This window comes from Xenopus laevis, chromosome 1S, assembly GCF_017654675.1.
Source record: "Xenopus laevis strain J_2021 chromosome 1S, Xenopus_laevis_v10.1, whole genome shotgun sequence".
NCBI classification, from domain to species: Eukaryota; Metazoa; Chordata; class Amphibia; order Anura; family Pipidae; genus Xenopus; species Xenopus laevis.
Genome location: NC_054372.1, coordinates 30,306,189 through 30,322,641, shown reverse-complemented (window position 1 = coordinate 30,322,641; position 16,453 = coordinate 30,306,189). Strand labels below are relative to the sequence as shown.

The window sequence follows — 16,453 nt, the reverse complement described above, 5'->3', positions numbered from 1 at the left end:
ACAGCTATGAATGCTTTAATAAAAAAAAAGAAAGTGGATTTCATGTTTAATTTAAAAAGGACTTTTATTATACAGATTTTCATGTCTGGGTGACGGGTCCACTTTAAGCCATTCCATTTAGTCTCATTATAGTCACATTATATGAGAATATTGAAAATGATCCAGCTTATCAGATCACAGTTATTTTGGTATAAGCCACTATAAAGTGACTAAACAAGGCTTCATATTGCCTGGTACAAAAAAGCTTATATGCCAGTATCCCGTGTTCTCCCTCAAATGGGGCACACTTCCCACGTGCAGGCACCTCTGCGTACTGGTTTCCAGTCCAGCCAAAGTACTCGCTCCAAAGAAAACTGATTAGGGAGGATGTCCCGCCAGCTGTAGTTTAAAAGATCAAAGCTTTATTTCAGGCTACAATAAAAACAATGAGCAGGAGTTGTACTTCCCTTCCTATGATATGTGTGATCACCTGACGCATTTCATGCCTCATTCTGGCACTTCATCATATTGTCTGGTGACTCCATATTTGATCAGGGCCATATTTAAAAATATAGAGCCCTAGTCCTGCGTGATCTACCCACGCTCACGTGCTAACCCCCCATAACACCTCGGCACACACATCCAAACCGCCCGCGCCCCCTGCTCGCACCTTTTACCTTCTCCACTGCTTCTTCACGATCACTGGGAACTGGGAGGTTGGGAGACTCAAACAACTGCCAAAATATTCGGCCCAGTCCCCAGTTCAGATGTGGCCGCCCCCAGTAATTTGTGGCCTGACTACAAATCCAGCCTGTTCTTGATTAACAGCCTATTGACCGTAAAATCACATCATGCAAAAACCACATTGGGTGTTGACTGTGATAGTTTACCAACAGGTCTGCGCAAGTCCCACCTTATCATCTGTTTAATAACAATGGGCAAACGATCTAAAATGTTGTGTCATTATCTAACTTATTACATTACACAGCAAAATATTTGGCCAGTTTTCATATATAAACTATATATTTTATGTCCTCTATGGTTTTGGAAGGAATTCTTTATTACATATTGCTAACTCTGAAATACAAAATAGTTGATACAGAAGCAGAAATATGTGAGCACTGACACTTCTTAGTGGTTGGTGAAGGTTAACACAGTGTTACTGTCCCTCTGCCAAAACCTTTATTAAAACAGATGTGTCTTTTGTTAACTCTGCAAGTCCTTCAAAATAGCACATTGCATTGCAAACAATGACAGTTAAGCCAAGTCACCAAAAAGTTTCCCCTATTGGTGAGATCTTCTCAGATATAAGAAATGTTTTATGGCAGTGGCCGACGGGGACATTTATCACCAACAATTATTAATGCAGGTCGGCAAATCTCCCAAAGGTGCCTCACCATTGGAAATAACTGACATCAATGGCGGTAAAACCTACATTGCGAAGTCGCCCATAGTTTCCTTGAGGCAATTTTAGGCAACTTCAGAAGAACAAAGTGATGCCTTGGATTTACCACCAGTGGTTCCATTTATTTCTAAATTCTCACAGAGAGAGTAATATTACACAAGCTAAAGTCTATGGCAAATCTGATTTCCAAGGGCTGCTTCCTAATGACATCAAGTGCTATAGAAAAGATTGTTTTTTTAGAGGATAACTGCAAGAGAAGAGGACCACCCCTCCCATATGCCATTGTATCATGAGTTCAATTGTGGAGTAGGCTTTAAAAAAACAGAGTCAAGGAAAAATACAAAAATATAATTGGATTTAAAATGAGGTCAGCTTTCCCTTCAGTAGAACGAGAAAATTCTGCAAATGCCATATCACAATGCCTTAACAATATCGCCTTACTGGGATAACCATACGAAGTATGTTTTCTCATTTACTGAATAGGAAACGGCTGAAAGTAAAACATTTTTTAATGGCACAACAGCATTACCAAAGGTAGAATATATTCACTAATGTTTTACTCTTATTAATCTGCCTTTTATTGAGTGTCATGCTTTACTGCACTTGTGTACTAGGCAATAGAAAATGAACCCAACAGTTATAACCCAATAACTATAATTCAGCTAGAATTATAAAAGCTATTATATAATTTTCTTGAGTTACTAACAGGGTCAATACTTTTACACGTTACTAAATAATCATCATTGGTGAAGTTTGAGGGTCGATTTGGGATAAATAAATAATAGCAATAATGTATTGTTCAAACATTTACTAGTGCAACCACTTCCATAGATTTCAGTGTAAACTGTGCCTTGTTTGAGATCGTAAAAGAGTAAATAAATAGCCAGTAGGAACATACTTTAGGTTGCAGGGCATTACTCAGTGATGCTTTTGGAAACATTTCATACCTACCACTTAACTTTTGTTTACAGTCTTCCATAACTCTCTGGGATATTATTCTATCAGGATCAATCTATCAGTCCATGTAATACCGGGTTAAAAGTTTACCTTAAATTCTGCTCGCAGATGGAAACCTTCTTATGCATTGTAGTAGCATATGGAATCCTTTACATACTTCTGCAGGACTGAATGATGCAATATGCTCCGTATGTAGAAGGAATATATATCTGATGTCCCTTTCAAATAACCCTGCAATCTGTCTTTCCGTATAATTCCATCTTAAAGAAACATTCCTATCCACCTCTGCAATCCACTGCTGCGTTATGTTAGTCCTCTGCAGGAGCAAAGCCGTTCCCTTAAATACACATTTGCACTAATATAAGATATAAACATTTTATAGTTTACATGCTGAGCATTCTATACGTGTATTAAGATGAATATGTTGTGAAAAGAAAGGATTTTATTGCTCTAGCTGGTATCTTTACAGTATGAGAGCATAGAGAATTGCACAGCATAACTGAACTAGTGTGTTCCAGATGTACTACTACTACTGAATCTGGCAGCTGTTCAACTTTTTGCCTGCAGTATGAGCTATCCTGTCTGCAGTGAGGACTGCAATGCCTGCTGCAGAGTAAAGCCATGGCTCTGAAAGAAGGCAGCAGGAATTGGAGAAATAACAGGCTTGGTTTGGTTTAATATATACCCAAAGAAGCAGCAGCCAGCACGGTGGTGTAGTTTGGTGGAAGTGGATGGCACCCCTAAAATGGAAAAGCCCCTAAGAGCCCCACTAAGGAGATCATTCAGTGATCACATCAGAAATTCCACTGCTCGAGCTTTGGATGTTATTTGGAAAAATGCAAGGGAAAAACGCCTGGCAGGTGAGAGCTTACACATAGAAACAATAGTCATTTTAAATATATATAATGGACTCTGGCATTTTCCTATGGGCTTATTATAAATATAGGAGGTAACCACTGGCCTAGCAGCTGTAGCAGAAATGTTGGTGAGATTTGTAGTTCAATTGTGACCGCAGCACCAATGATAGCCCAAGTTTTAGTGCTATTTTTTTTTTGCCACTGACACAGCATTTTTTTTTTATTAGGGACTGAGCATGCCAAACATGGGATGTGTATACTTATCTTTGTCATATTCCAAGTATTCCTGTAGGCTGTAAAACTGGACACACCTCTGCTGTGATTAATCACTTAAAAATGACCCTCATCCCATCCTTTTTTTAGAAAGAACTGTGTCTCTAATCTATGCAGAGTGAGAATGTCGGTATTTCCTCTTTCCACTGCTCATTCATCTTAAATTTTTAGGTCATGTATCTTCAGACTGTGGGGAAGAATGAATGGGGATGCTGGGAACTGTAGTTCATCAACAGCATAAGAGATCCCTGTTTCAGCTGAATTCAAACCATTTGTTCATATTGGAATATGTAACCTATGAGTAAAAGAATATGCCAGATACAAAATATTACTTTTCTCTCTTGTATTGCAAAAGACTAAAGTCAGAATTGAATTAAAGCTGAAACTCTCTGCAAATATATGCTATTCAGGGTCTGCCTTTACACCCTGTGTCAGTCTACTGCGGCCTATGAGTGACACAAGGTGTAAATCTCTGTGCCTTAAATTTACATTTAAGGTGGCCATACACGGGCCGATAAAAGCTGCCGACAGACCGTGTCGGCAGCTTATTGGCCCGTGTATGGGGGCCCCCGACGGGCTTCCCCGATCGAGATCTGGCCGAAAGTCGGCCAGATCTCGATCGGATGGGTTTAAAAACCCCGTCGGATCGCGGCCGCATCTGTTAGTTGATGCGGTCCCGCGATCCGACCGCCCGTTTGTGAATGCTAGGATCCGATCGTTGGGCCCTAGGGCCCACGATCGGATCTGCCCGATATTGCCCACCTCAAGGTGGGCATATCGGAGGGAGATCCGCTCGTTTGGCGACATCGCCAAACGAGCGGATCTATCCGTGTATGGCCACCTTAAGCATAGGTTTAAAAACTGCCGAGCTGCTAGTCTTTAGGGACCAAAAGCAGCGGATAGGGGAACTCAGTGTGAGAGGGTCAGAGTGAGAACAGAGAAGATTGTTAAAATGATATTCTGTATATACTTAAGAAATGCAACACAGAGATCATAACACTCATATAGCAGTAAAGTTGAACCCTAGAGGTCTGGAAACACTAGCAAGGTATATGCATCAGTATTATATGCAGTAACTATTTAAATATGGTTGGTTTTCATTAAAACAGATTCATAGGACTCCTGTATGCCTCAAAGGAGAACTAAAGCTTAAAGGAATTGTACAGTGTAAAATTAAAAACTGGGTAAATACACAGGCTGTGCAAAATAAAAAAATGTTTCTAATATAGTTAGTTAGCCAAAAATGTAATGTATAAAGGCTGGAGTGACTGGATGTCTAACAGAGCAGAACACTACTTCCTGCTTTTCAGCTCTCTTGGTTTACACTGACTGGTTGCCCTGGTTACCAGGCAGTTACCAATCAGAGACTTGAGGGGGGGCCACATGGGTCATTTCTGTTGCTTTTGAATCTGAGCTGAATGCTGAGGATCAATTACAAACTCACTGAACAGTTATGTCCCATGTGGCCCCCCTTCAAGTCGCTGACTAACTCAGAGTTATAGAGCTGAAAAGCAGGAAGTAGTGTTCTGACTGACATGTTATACATCAAATCACTCCAGCCTTTATACATTACATATTTGGCTTACTAACTATATGAGAAACATTTTTTATTTTGCACAGCCTATCTATTTACACCGTTTTCATTTTCACACTGAACTGTTCCTTTAACTAAAGAAATAGAGTAGAAACTGGCTTCTGTACCAGTCCAAAGTAACCATAGCCTGTTAGCAGGCTAGCACAACTTCATCCATTCATGAGTTTGATTCTAAGCAGGGCAACAATTATTGTATTTCATATATCCATTCCTATATCCTTTAAATGTCACCCATTGTTAGTTTCATTTGAAGGTTATTGTTGTTTTAGGCATCTGCATAAATCACCTTATGAAATTCCTCTTGCTTTCGGCAATGTCAGGATATAATTCAGCTAGGCCTACTTATGCTTAGTTGGAAATTCCCAGGTACCCATATAGCCATCACAGTGATTAAACAAGCATTAAACATGTCTCTCCCGCCAATGATGAGTAGCTTGGTGTTACGCCTTTAAATTAGGCTATTGTCTAATGATGGTGTACTGTCTCCATTGCCAAAAGGCTGGCATATTTGGTTAAATGCTTCAGGTAAATAAGCTATCATTTCTCTTTTCATGCCCATTGTTTTCTGCATGTACAGATTTAGCATAATGAAATAGTACAGGCTCATTGTTATATGATACAGCAGTTCTCACGCAGGTGAGCTTGTGGCATTACTTATTGGGTTACCTCGTATGGGTTTATGACCCAGACTGTTTCAGCAAGGTTACAGCTTGACTTTCAAACGCATTTTGATTCATGGAGCCTGAAAATATATTTTCAAACATTATTCATACATACTTGCAATTCTCAGCTGTTTCCAGTGTGTGGTTTTCTGTAATTTACACCAATTATCCCTGGCTGTTTTCCAAGACAGCAATAAAGAAACTCATTTTCGTGTGCGTTTTACTCCTTCTTTTTGTATGATGTTACAGAATAGTGATTTCTCTGAAACTTAAATAGCAAGTACTGTAGATTTTCAAAGTTCATTCTGACAACAGGTGACTCATGCACCCACTAGGCGCCTTAGACAGTTGCCTAGGGCCAGCCTAGTTTTAGGGACCTGGTCCTCTTGGCTGCAAAGTTAAAAAATAAATGTGGACTGGGTGTGAATGAGATGATCATGAATCCAATTACATTGCTTAACCCTCACAGTCTCCTTTCCGTTAACTGACGCTGCCCAGGCACATGGCGTGGCATACATATAGGGCAGACCAAATTAAAAGCAATGGCGTCGTCAGAAGAGTAGAAGGACGCACTCAAACATAGTTGGAGTGTCATCTGTTTTAGAATTACAGTCTATGGGTCGTGAACAAACAATGTAAGATAGTTTCGTATTTATGATACAAATATTCTAAATGTCACACAGCTTACTACACATTGTTAACCTTATTATAAGATGATTAGTTTAGTGACCTCAAATTTTTCCATGTCTGAACAGTGTTGCAGCTGTTTTTTTTTTGCAGACTGCTTATATATATATATATATATATATATATGCGTCCTGTGGGTATCAGCACTCGATACTTGTATGAGTTTGAGGTGCAGGATCAAATTAATGATACAGGTGATGCAAGGATCAGCACACTCATTTGTAGAAAAGCAAAGTGTATTTTATTTCAACACAGCATTGTGTCCAACGTTTCGGTTCCTCCTTGATAAAGGTTCCCAGGAGGAACCGAAACGTTGGACACAATGCTGTGTTGAAATAAAATACACTTTGCTTTTCTACAAATGAGTGTGCTGATCCTTGCATCACCTATATATATATATATATATATATATATATATATATATATATATATATATATATATATATATATATATATATATATACAGTGTGTTTCTTTAGAATTATGCTACCTACTGGACCTTGGGCTGACATGAGGCCAGGACATGGGCATCCACGTGTATGCTGTTTATCAGATGCAAGAGCAAGTATCTATAGGTGTAATGTGAATCAGAAACATTATGCAGGGCATCGTTGCTCTAAAACATGCTGAACCTTGCTCCTGATGTGCTAAGATAAGCTTAACCAGCACAAGTACAAATAATACTCTTTTAGGGAAAAGCAGGTAGGTGCAAGACAAAAATATGTTACAGTATTTTAATGGACAGTTTTGTATCCATTATTTCATTTAACATTTTTGCCTGCCTAAATATTCTCTACTGTAGCTCCCCAGGCCTTGAAGTTATCCTTGATTCTGTCCGGTCTTTCTCTCCTCATATCTAATCATTAACTGAATCGTGTTACTTTCACCTAAGGAATATTTCCAAAATCCAATCATTTATCACCCATGATGCCACCAATATTCTGATTCACTCTCTCATCATATCTCACATTGACTACTGTAACTCTATTATTTGGCCTTCCCTTCCAGAGACTGTCACCTATCTACTCCATAAATGTTGTTGCCAGGCTCACATGCCTTAGCAACCACTCCTACTTTGCCATGCCACTCAGCTTGGCTCTGCAATGGCTTTCTTTACCTTTCAAAATAAAATTCAGACTAATGACCATGTGCAGTTCACATCTTTGCTCCAACCTTCCTCTTTGAGCTTCTACTACTCACCAAACCATTAATTATGATCTTCTTCTCATCTCCTTGCACCACTTCTGTGGAATTTTCACCTATGTTCCATTGAACTTTGTCCCGATATCTCTGCCTTTCAACAATCTCTTTGGAGAAGCTTACCCTAGCATTCCTTAATTTTATTTTATCTTACATGCTACAACCACCTGCTAAATGCAATATTCAAAGTCACCTCACTCCTTTTGCTAACCGCTGACCTTGCCCATCTCCACATACCAGTTTTGCTTTTAGAGTGTAAGCTCTATTGAGTAGAACCCTCTTTACCCTCTTTACCACTTTCTTATATTGGTTATCAGTTGTATTTTTGTAATGTGTATGTTCAATGTCTGCACATTGTATTGTGTATTCTGGCACTTTATAAATATATGTAAGTGATAATACACATGCCCTTATATCTCTAATAACAGAGTTAATCTGAATTGGTATACTACCCACGAATCGAGATTCCTTTATCCTCACTAAGAAATGCAATGTTAAGTCCAGTCTGGGTCAGACTGATCTGTTCCTGAAACATGAAACAAGAAAAATGTCCATGCAAAATATTTCCACATATTTTAATCGATCTCAGATGTTTGGAGATGTGTTTGAGACCTTGCACATATTAGTTACTTATAATAAATCTTTTTATTGCAAAACTTATGTTCACTAGTGCCCAAGTCAGACATACGTGTTATATCTAAATGCCCACTGAAAACAACAAACTTTGGATTTATTTTTATGTACTTTGTACAGTATTTATTTATTATTATGGTACTTTGTATTTATTATTGGAAATTATTTGTACTATTAGTTTATTGTTCTGTTGTACAGTGCTGCATACATAAGTAATGTATAAAACAGATTAAGGATGTCTTCAACTGTAAGAGAGTTGTGGAGATGTTGATGTTGCTTTAAGAGAAAAGCAAATACATTTAAAAAAACATGAGCATTGGATAAAAGAGATGTATGTGGATTTCAGATGGACTTTTACTCCAATAAACAATAGGAAATTATTCATGGGCTCAAGGACAGATTGGCCCAGACTAACTATAACTCATTCTGATTAGTATTTTGCTGGAGGGTCCAACAAAATATCATATAATATTCTGAAAATGTCACATAGCTTTTTGCTATGAATGCATCTAAATTAAAGCCAACTTGGCACACCCTGAGTTAAAGGGCATTGTGCCAGGGGAGCTGCAGCCTTACAAGGAATCTGGAACCTGAGGGGTCTCTTCAATAGAAAGAGCCTCAAAAAAGTAGGTCCACTGCAAAATCCCACATGCACACATTGAGGTACAATAAATGAATGAGAACAGGAGGAGGAATAACTACTAGGTAACCGAACCAACATTTGCACTGGGTTCTAGGGATGCCAGAGAGTCTTCCACAAAGTATTTCATACAGATACAGTAAGTAGAAAACTAACTTAAATCCTTTTTAGGGTGGTGGCACACAGGGAGATCCAGCGTCAAAATCTTCTCTACTGCGGGCGGCTAATCTCCCCGAAATGCCTTCCTGCCCTCAAGAATATGAATTGCCAGCAGGATGGCAGCTTCAGTTTTCGGAAGACGCCCGACGTTTCCTTGTGAGGCATTACGCCATTTGGGGAGTTTAGTCACCCGTAGTAGAGAGGATTTGTCGCTGGGCGACTAATCTCCCCGTCTGCCACCACCATTAGAGGCCAGTGTTATAGAAAGGCTTGCTAACATTCATATCAGTTGTGTAAACAGTATCTTCTGATTATCCCTCAGAAGGCCACATGGTCCTAGTCCATCGACAGGAAAGGTTGAGGCTTAAACTAGCCATAGACGTGCAGATTATAGCCTGATTATAGTCAGGCAAACGATTCTCCATTCCAATCTTCCGAACTGCAACTAACCATTCAGATTAATATAAAGTAGTAAAGAGAAAAAATCATATGTTGCTCGGCCCATTAATTGACTGACAGCAATTATACATAAAGACATTCTCCCATTGATCTCGTCAGGCAGTACATGCAGAGGTATTATCGGTAGCAGATATATGTAAATCATTTAACCTGTCTGATTGACTGAACAACCGATTGCCACAGTATGAAAAATGTCGAGACATGACACACAGGGTTCGAAAATATTACAAACCCTCGTTTTGTACAATGGTGTCTTTGCATTTATGACCAGCTTAGTCAAAAGTGACAGGGTGGGGGTCCCTGATGAAAAAGCCCAATGGGCCTTGAACCCTCCAGTCTGACTCGGGAGATCCCCAATTACTGCATAATCTAGGGCTATCTTTTCTATTAAAAGGCTGATTTAAACACAGATGAATTTAAAAGAGAAGTAATGTAGTTGTATGCGTGAATAAAGCCAGATCCTGCTCAGATTTATTATAAACCTTAGTGTAGGTTTCCAGTAAGAGCAGCATGTAATCTAGTTAGAGTCCTGTATCTGTCTTTCTCTGGAATCTTCCAGAATTGACAGATTTCCATTCTGTTTTCTGTTTTTCTCACTTCTTGTGCAGTGTGTGTTTGGTCAGTAGGAAATCTAATTAGGGAGTATTTATCTTTCTGAAATTGCTCTATTATCCTTCCCATGTGTTCTACTCAACTGTGCTACCATTTACTTTGTCTCCTTTCCACGCATTCATTGTCTTGCTAAAGACTTCATTCAGAGCTGACTTTTTTAGGATTTTTTTTCCTGACATAAGAGCTGTCTGACACATTACTGTAACCATCTGGGCACAAGAGCAATCTAAGAGCAAACAGTTTGAATCCCCAAATAAATTTGTCAGAATTAGGTTTGGTGTTAACTGATTTGGTGTTGATTGACTACCCACCTGGCCCAATGCAATATTTACTCTGCATGTAGTTCTATAAGTTAGGTTTCCCTTCTTTCTCTAAGCATTACACCTCTCAGTATCTGAGTAATGTATTACTCCAGGTGAGTAATTCACTTCTTCCATTTTCTTTAGAGATATCCTTAACTATCAATGAAGAACACCCAACATAGCATACAACTGAGTATGTCTAGGATAGAGTATGATAATGAATAGGTCTGGATTTGTGAAAAGGTTACAAAGACTTTGGCTTAGGGTGGTATGCCAACCACATTATCTATATCAGTGATCCCCAGTAAATGGCTCCTGAGCAGCAAGTTGCTCCTCTGACCCTTGAATGTTGCTCTCAATGGCCTTAAAGCAGAGGCTTATTTTGTTTAAATTCCTGGCTTAAAGGGTAGCTTTAGATGCATATAAGCCAATTGTACTGCCAAACAGAGCCTCATGTAGGCTACTTTTTTGGCCAAAGTATGGTCCAATGCTCCATGGAATTCATTTTATGATACATGCAGGTACATTTCTCCTAGCTCATGGCCAAACTGGCCCAATGTTGGATATCTGTTTACATACCTGTGCCCCACCCACCCCCTCCTGTCATTTAATTTATGAGTGGGGATATCACCAGCGGTGGAATGGAGTAGGTACTAATTTAAAGCTACAGAGCTACACAATATGTTGGCGCTATTTAAATACATGTTAATAAAAGCTAAGCCTTGCACTTGTGTGTGGATGGTAATGGCAACTTTTGTGCCATCTTGTAATCCATAGCATCAAATAAGCAGGTACTGTTTGAAAGCACACAGCTGATTGGTTGTTGCGTTAGAAATACACAGGAAGCCTTTAGACCACAAGAGCACTACGGGTCACATGCTTTTTATTCCCAGGAAAGAAGAAAAATATACACATGCTAATCCCTGCCATAGGTACACCAAGCAGTTCCCTGGGGGAGGCGGAGGGCTTCTGGGCAGATTCAGAACACTGTCATAACAATTTTGTTTTAAGTGGTTTTACATGAGTTATTTTTTAATCAATCTATTACACACAGTTTATTTTGAATTAAATAGATTAAGGGCATTTTCTTGCATCATATGTCTTATGTATTGGTCTCATTGTCAAGTTTTACTTTTGTTTTTTTTAAACTATAGACACCCAATGTAAAATGTGCATATTTTCCCCATATACAGTATATTTTAATAAGCAACTATTAGCACACACTAGTTAAAATACAAACCTGTTGCACTTTGAATGCAGAGATAATCAATCAAGACAAGTATATTATTATAGTATGTTTTACTTAACCTTGCTGGGAAACACCTGTGTCAGAATCTCCATAAATCTTCCCCATTTACTGTTATCAGGGATGCTCAAGTGTTCTGGTAAATATCACAGAGAGACTCTTCATTTAAATGCTCTCCATTTAAAGCTGGCTTCTATTAAACCTTCATGGAATGGGTTTTAGAGCGTCTTTTGCCACCCTGGATGGAAAAATGTGTAGGAGATCGGGGATGGACTTCTGGCTTTGGGATATTGTTCTTTGGCTGTTTATCTTAACTCGGTGGAATGTTTCGCTTTCAGCACCTTAGCAGTAAAAAGATAAAGAATGATCAATGCTGTTTTAAAGGCTTATTTACTGAGGGACAAAAGTAAAAACCATAAAGAATTAAGCGTGTAGTAATAAGATGAGCAAAGGCAGGAAACATAATGGAGTCACAGCCCCATGGAGAACATTGGTTTTTGCTCTCTGTGTTTCAGAACTGAACTGACCTTCCTGTAGGCCAGAAGTGTCCATACTTTAATAAGTATGTCTACTTTTAGTGATGTTGTCTCATTCCCACGATCTACTGTACATCCATAATGTAACCGTAACATAATAAATATCTGAATGAAAACCATGAAATAGGAGGTTATTTAGTCAAACTGTTTGTTGACAGTGTCTTGAGATCTACTGAAGCTGAAGGTCTACTGATAGATCCAGATCTACCTTTCGGGCACCCCTGCTGTAGGCCTTACCCTGCCATATTTCTTTCAGTTGCTCTTTTATTTTGCTAACCTCAGAACTGGATTGAGGATTCAGGTCCATATTTTTAATGTGATTTATCCAGAAAAAATACTGCTGTTAATGAATCTATAAACCGAACATGGATAGCATTAGAATATGCACCTCCTCCCTCAATCAGTTCTTCTCACATGTTATACATAATGATATTCTGCTGGAGGTTTTATTTTTATTAAATAAAAATATAAATGCTACATTTTCATTCATTCCCTAATGCTTATGTTGATAATGGTTGCATGGCCATATTCATCTGTAACCAGGCCCTCCCACTTGTTAAGAACTTTTTGTGTCGGGAGCTTTCTGGCAGAAGAACCTCAGACTTTAAGTTACATGCCAGTAGTACTGTGAAATAATGTCTGATGAAACCTATGTGGGAATCTAGTAATTCAGGAAAGTAACAATTGTTGTACAGTCAGAACTAGCTCTGGAGTGTATTATGGGTAACCTGGTCAGACCTGTGATCATGCAGAAAATTGTAGGATAGGAAGGAGCATTACAATCCGCAGTCTTAGCCGCAAAATTCCTTTATTGTTTCGGATCATCATGGATCCTTTTTCACTTGAAAAAGGATCCATGATGATCCGAAACATGTTGTGACAATAAAGGAATTTTGCGGCTAAGACTGCGGATTGTAATGCTCCTTCCTATCCTACAATTTTCTGCATGAGTACAAGTTTGGCCTGGCTGGTGTGGCCTAAGTAGGAAAGTGAGCTACACAGGTGGAGATCGTTTGAACAAATCTTCATTCTGGTCAGACCTGTGATTTGCTTATATCTTAATTAAACTGAAAATTCAGGTATTCACCCATTTTGTTGTGTGATCCCACTCATCTGTCTACCTCTCTATCTTTTTACCTGGTTAAACTAAGTTCTGTGTTGTGTCTGGTAGATCGATTTTCATCATAACTCCCCATATATTAAAGATCAAGCTAAAATGGTACCAAGATATGAAAGCTCCAAAATGTCAAACTACTTTGCTTCTGTCAGCAGAGTATCTGAACATCTTCTAGAAGTATCCTCTGCGATGCAGTATCAGGACGGGAAGAAGGTGGAGCCCAACCAACTTGCAGTGCATTCGAATTTCAGCTTTGAATGGTGGGTCAGCTGTAAAATGCAATGGAATGTTGGTAGTCTTGGACTGTTCAGACTGATAGCCGTGGGCCCCCACCCCAATCCTGAGTTTCTCCAAATGGAAAGGCCCATAAGGGCCAGGGCCCGTCCATTTTTTCTTCCAGTGCCCTACCAGACTAGTCCAGCGCTGAATGTGGGCTTACTGATTACCACAGTTTTTCATATAAAAGCACAAGCCCAAAGGCTTGATAACTTTACATAGGTTATGTATAAAGTCTGAAGTGACATAATGATTTGTATTCTATACTTATATTATAAAAGGAGATACATTATTTTTTTATAAACAAGCTTCAGAAAGGTGTCATGTGACAATTACATCACTAAAGCCAATTTTAACTGACACCCCTAAGCACAATTTTCACAGGCATTCCATGGGCAATATACTGTGTGTGTGGATATATAGATAGATAGATAGATAGATAGATAGATATAGATATACCGGTATATATATATATATATATATATATATATATATATATATATATAAAATCAGACATGTGAATTTTTCAAGGACCCACACTCCAGTATTGCTGAAATATCAGGTTTTTATTCATACTTGTGCACGCACACACACACACACACAATATATATACATATATATACACACACACACACAACCACAGTGTATTGAATTCATTATTCTGAAATACCCCTGTAACTAAGAACAGCTGGGGTAGATTAGACATGCTGAACATTTATCAGTTGGGCTCTGTGGTCTGGATAAAAGTCAGTAAAACAGCACCTTATAGAACATCTTGTCAGTGTCTGACCAACTATGGAATTTTTTGGCCCTTCCCTAAATGAAGGTTATCTCACTAGTGATGTATATGTATAAAAGGGAGAGGTTTCCTGTTAAGTCTCCTCCTACCTTTCTGATTCTGATCGATTTGAAAGTTTTTCAGAAACAGATCAGAATGCTAATAATTCTTCTAACATCTGGAAGGCTTCATTATATTGGGGTTGTCATGATGAATTCCAGATGTTGAGACCTATTAAGAGTTTCATTAGATTGAGACTAGTTTTCGTGTGTCTGTTGCTTTTGAAACGTTCATGTGTTAAACTGTTGAAAGTTGTGTTGCTGTTGTGTCTTTACTTGAGTATGAATGTACAAATTCAGGTAATCAGAAAATGTATTTCAGAAAAACATTCAATGCAATGCTTATCAGTACTGGCTTCATATAAGGGATGTTTTTTTTTTTTAAATAGCAACTATACCCTGCTGACTCTTTTATGGGTCATTCTATTAAACTAAAATGCCCCGAACTTCAACTTCTTGGCTTCTTCTATTTATAATGAATTTATAACACAATAGGAGGCCAATGGAAGATGATAAGGATGCTTTTGTTTTGCTTGCCAAAAAGGCTTAATTAGCAGAAGAAAGAAATTTAAAAATATAATATATAAATATATATTCATCAATCTATTGTCCATTACATTGCTGTCTAGAGCTGATAATAGCTGCCCATAGCATAAGCACTAGCATCAAAAGCAAGTGAATGTCTTATGGGAAATCTCATGGTTTTTCATCTGGCTGAAGCCATAGCGGGATTATGTAGGACACTTTTGGAGGCTTTTTTTAAAAGTCATGGAAAAGTTTTCCTGTAAAACCAATGAAAAACCTGAGAATTTTAGGGCCTTAGACAATACTAATGTACACAAGAATACTTGGAAATGATTTCACTGGCCAGAATTCTAAGAACATATGTTGTTATGGGAACTGTGCCATTTTTGTATTTGGTAACTGTGTGAAAACATATGGCAATGTGTTCTCTGTGTGTATATAATACTACATGATCCAGCAGATGTTCCAACTATTTTTGCCACTGAAGAATATTACTTGCTTGCAGCTTTTTTTTGTGATGGCAACATGGCAGGATTGTGACACATTACATTTTTTACATACATTTTTTTTTAATAAATAACCATTATTTGGTTGTCTATAACATTCAGCATTATAAAACATCTCTCAATCTTTTGGTTATTATAGTAATCCTTATTTAGGATTAATGTTGCATTATACCCTTTTTTGTGGAATCTACCAATTTCTGTAATAGTGGATCCTGTCAGATCAGCAAAATCTTTCAAACTTAAGAATTACACAAGTTCTTCAATTTTAAAAAGGCAGAAGGAATATTGTGCCTTCAGTCACTCACTCAGCATTGGCACTTGTTGCCCTTGGTCAGACCTTTTGGAACTACTGGCCTGGCCTACAAGAAGTAGTAGGGGCCACAGCTCAGCATCACTTTTCGGTTTTTACGATCAGTTCATTTACCTGTTGGGTAAAATGTCACCGCATCCAATCATTTGCTACAAAGCTCAGCTCTCCTGCTGGCCCAATGTTCTAGTTGTTAATCTCTGCCTTGTGGAGGTGGAGGTAGTTCTTAGTAAAGGAGTCCAAGTCAGCATAAGGTAACCTTAGATAATTAAATGAAGTATAAACAGTGGATAGTAGAATTGTATCTAGCTAGACTAGATGCCAGGTATACTGTATATGTCAGTTGGCAGGAGTTGTATCAACTCACAAGAGTAAAAGTTGTTTAGGGTTGGCCCTCAACAAAGTTGCCTAAAGTTTAGAGGTACTCAGATGGGAAGGGTTCAGTATAGTTCTACAGCCTGAGAGGCTTCTACTGGAGGGGATCTTGACCATTAGGGCAGAGACACATGGGAAGATTCAGGGAGATTTAGTCACCCGACGACTAATCGTTTCTTCCTCGGGTGACTAATCTCCCCGAAAAGCCATCCCGACGGCTAGAATCTAAATCGCTGGCGGGATGTGCTTCAGGCGACTTTGGAAAACGAATCGCTCCGAGTGCCAACCCACTGGCGATTTACATTCTAG

At 38.6% G+C, this 16,453-nt stretch overlaps 1 protein-coding gene across 3 annotated transcripts in view; it reads left to right on the top strand.

The window, feature by feature from the left end:
- The window catches only part of LOC108706599 (rho GTPase-activating protein 7), a 211,423-nt gene that overhangs the window by 86,925 nt on the left and 108,045 nt on the right, over nt 1-16,453 (top strand). Inside the window, exon 1 of one of the 3 annotated variants that reach the window (XM_041579486.1) lies at nt 2,946-3,201. The exons of the other annotated variants lie outside the window; for them this stretch is intronic. Within the exon in view, the coding sequence (XP_041435420.1) occupies nt 3,087-3,201 (115 nt within the window). The 5' untranslated portion in view covers nt 2,946-3,086. Of the gene's footprint in view, nt 1-2,945; nt 3,202-16,453 lie in introns of those variants that run through there. 3 annotated transcript variants of the gene reach the window in all.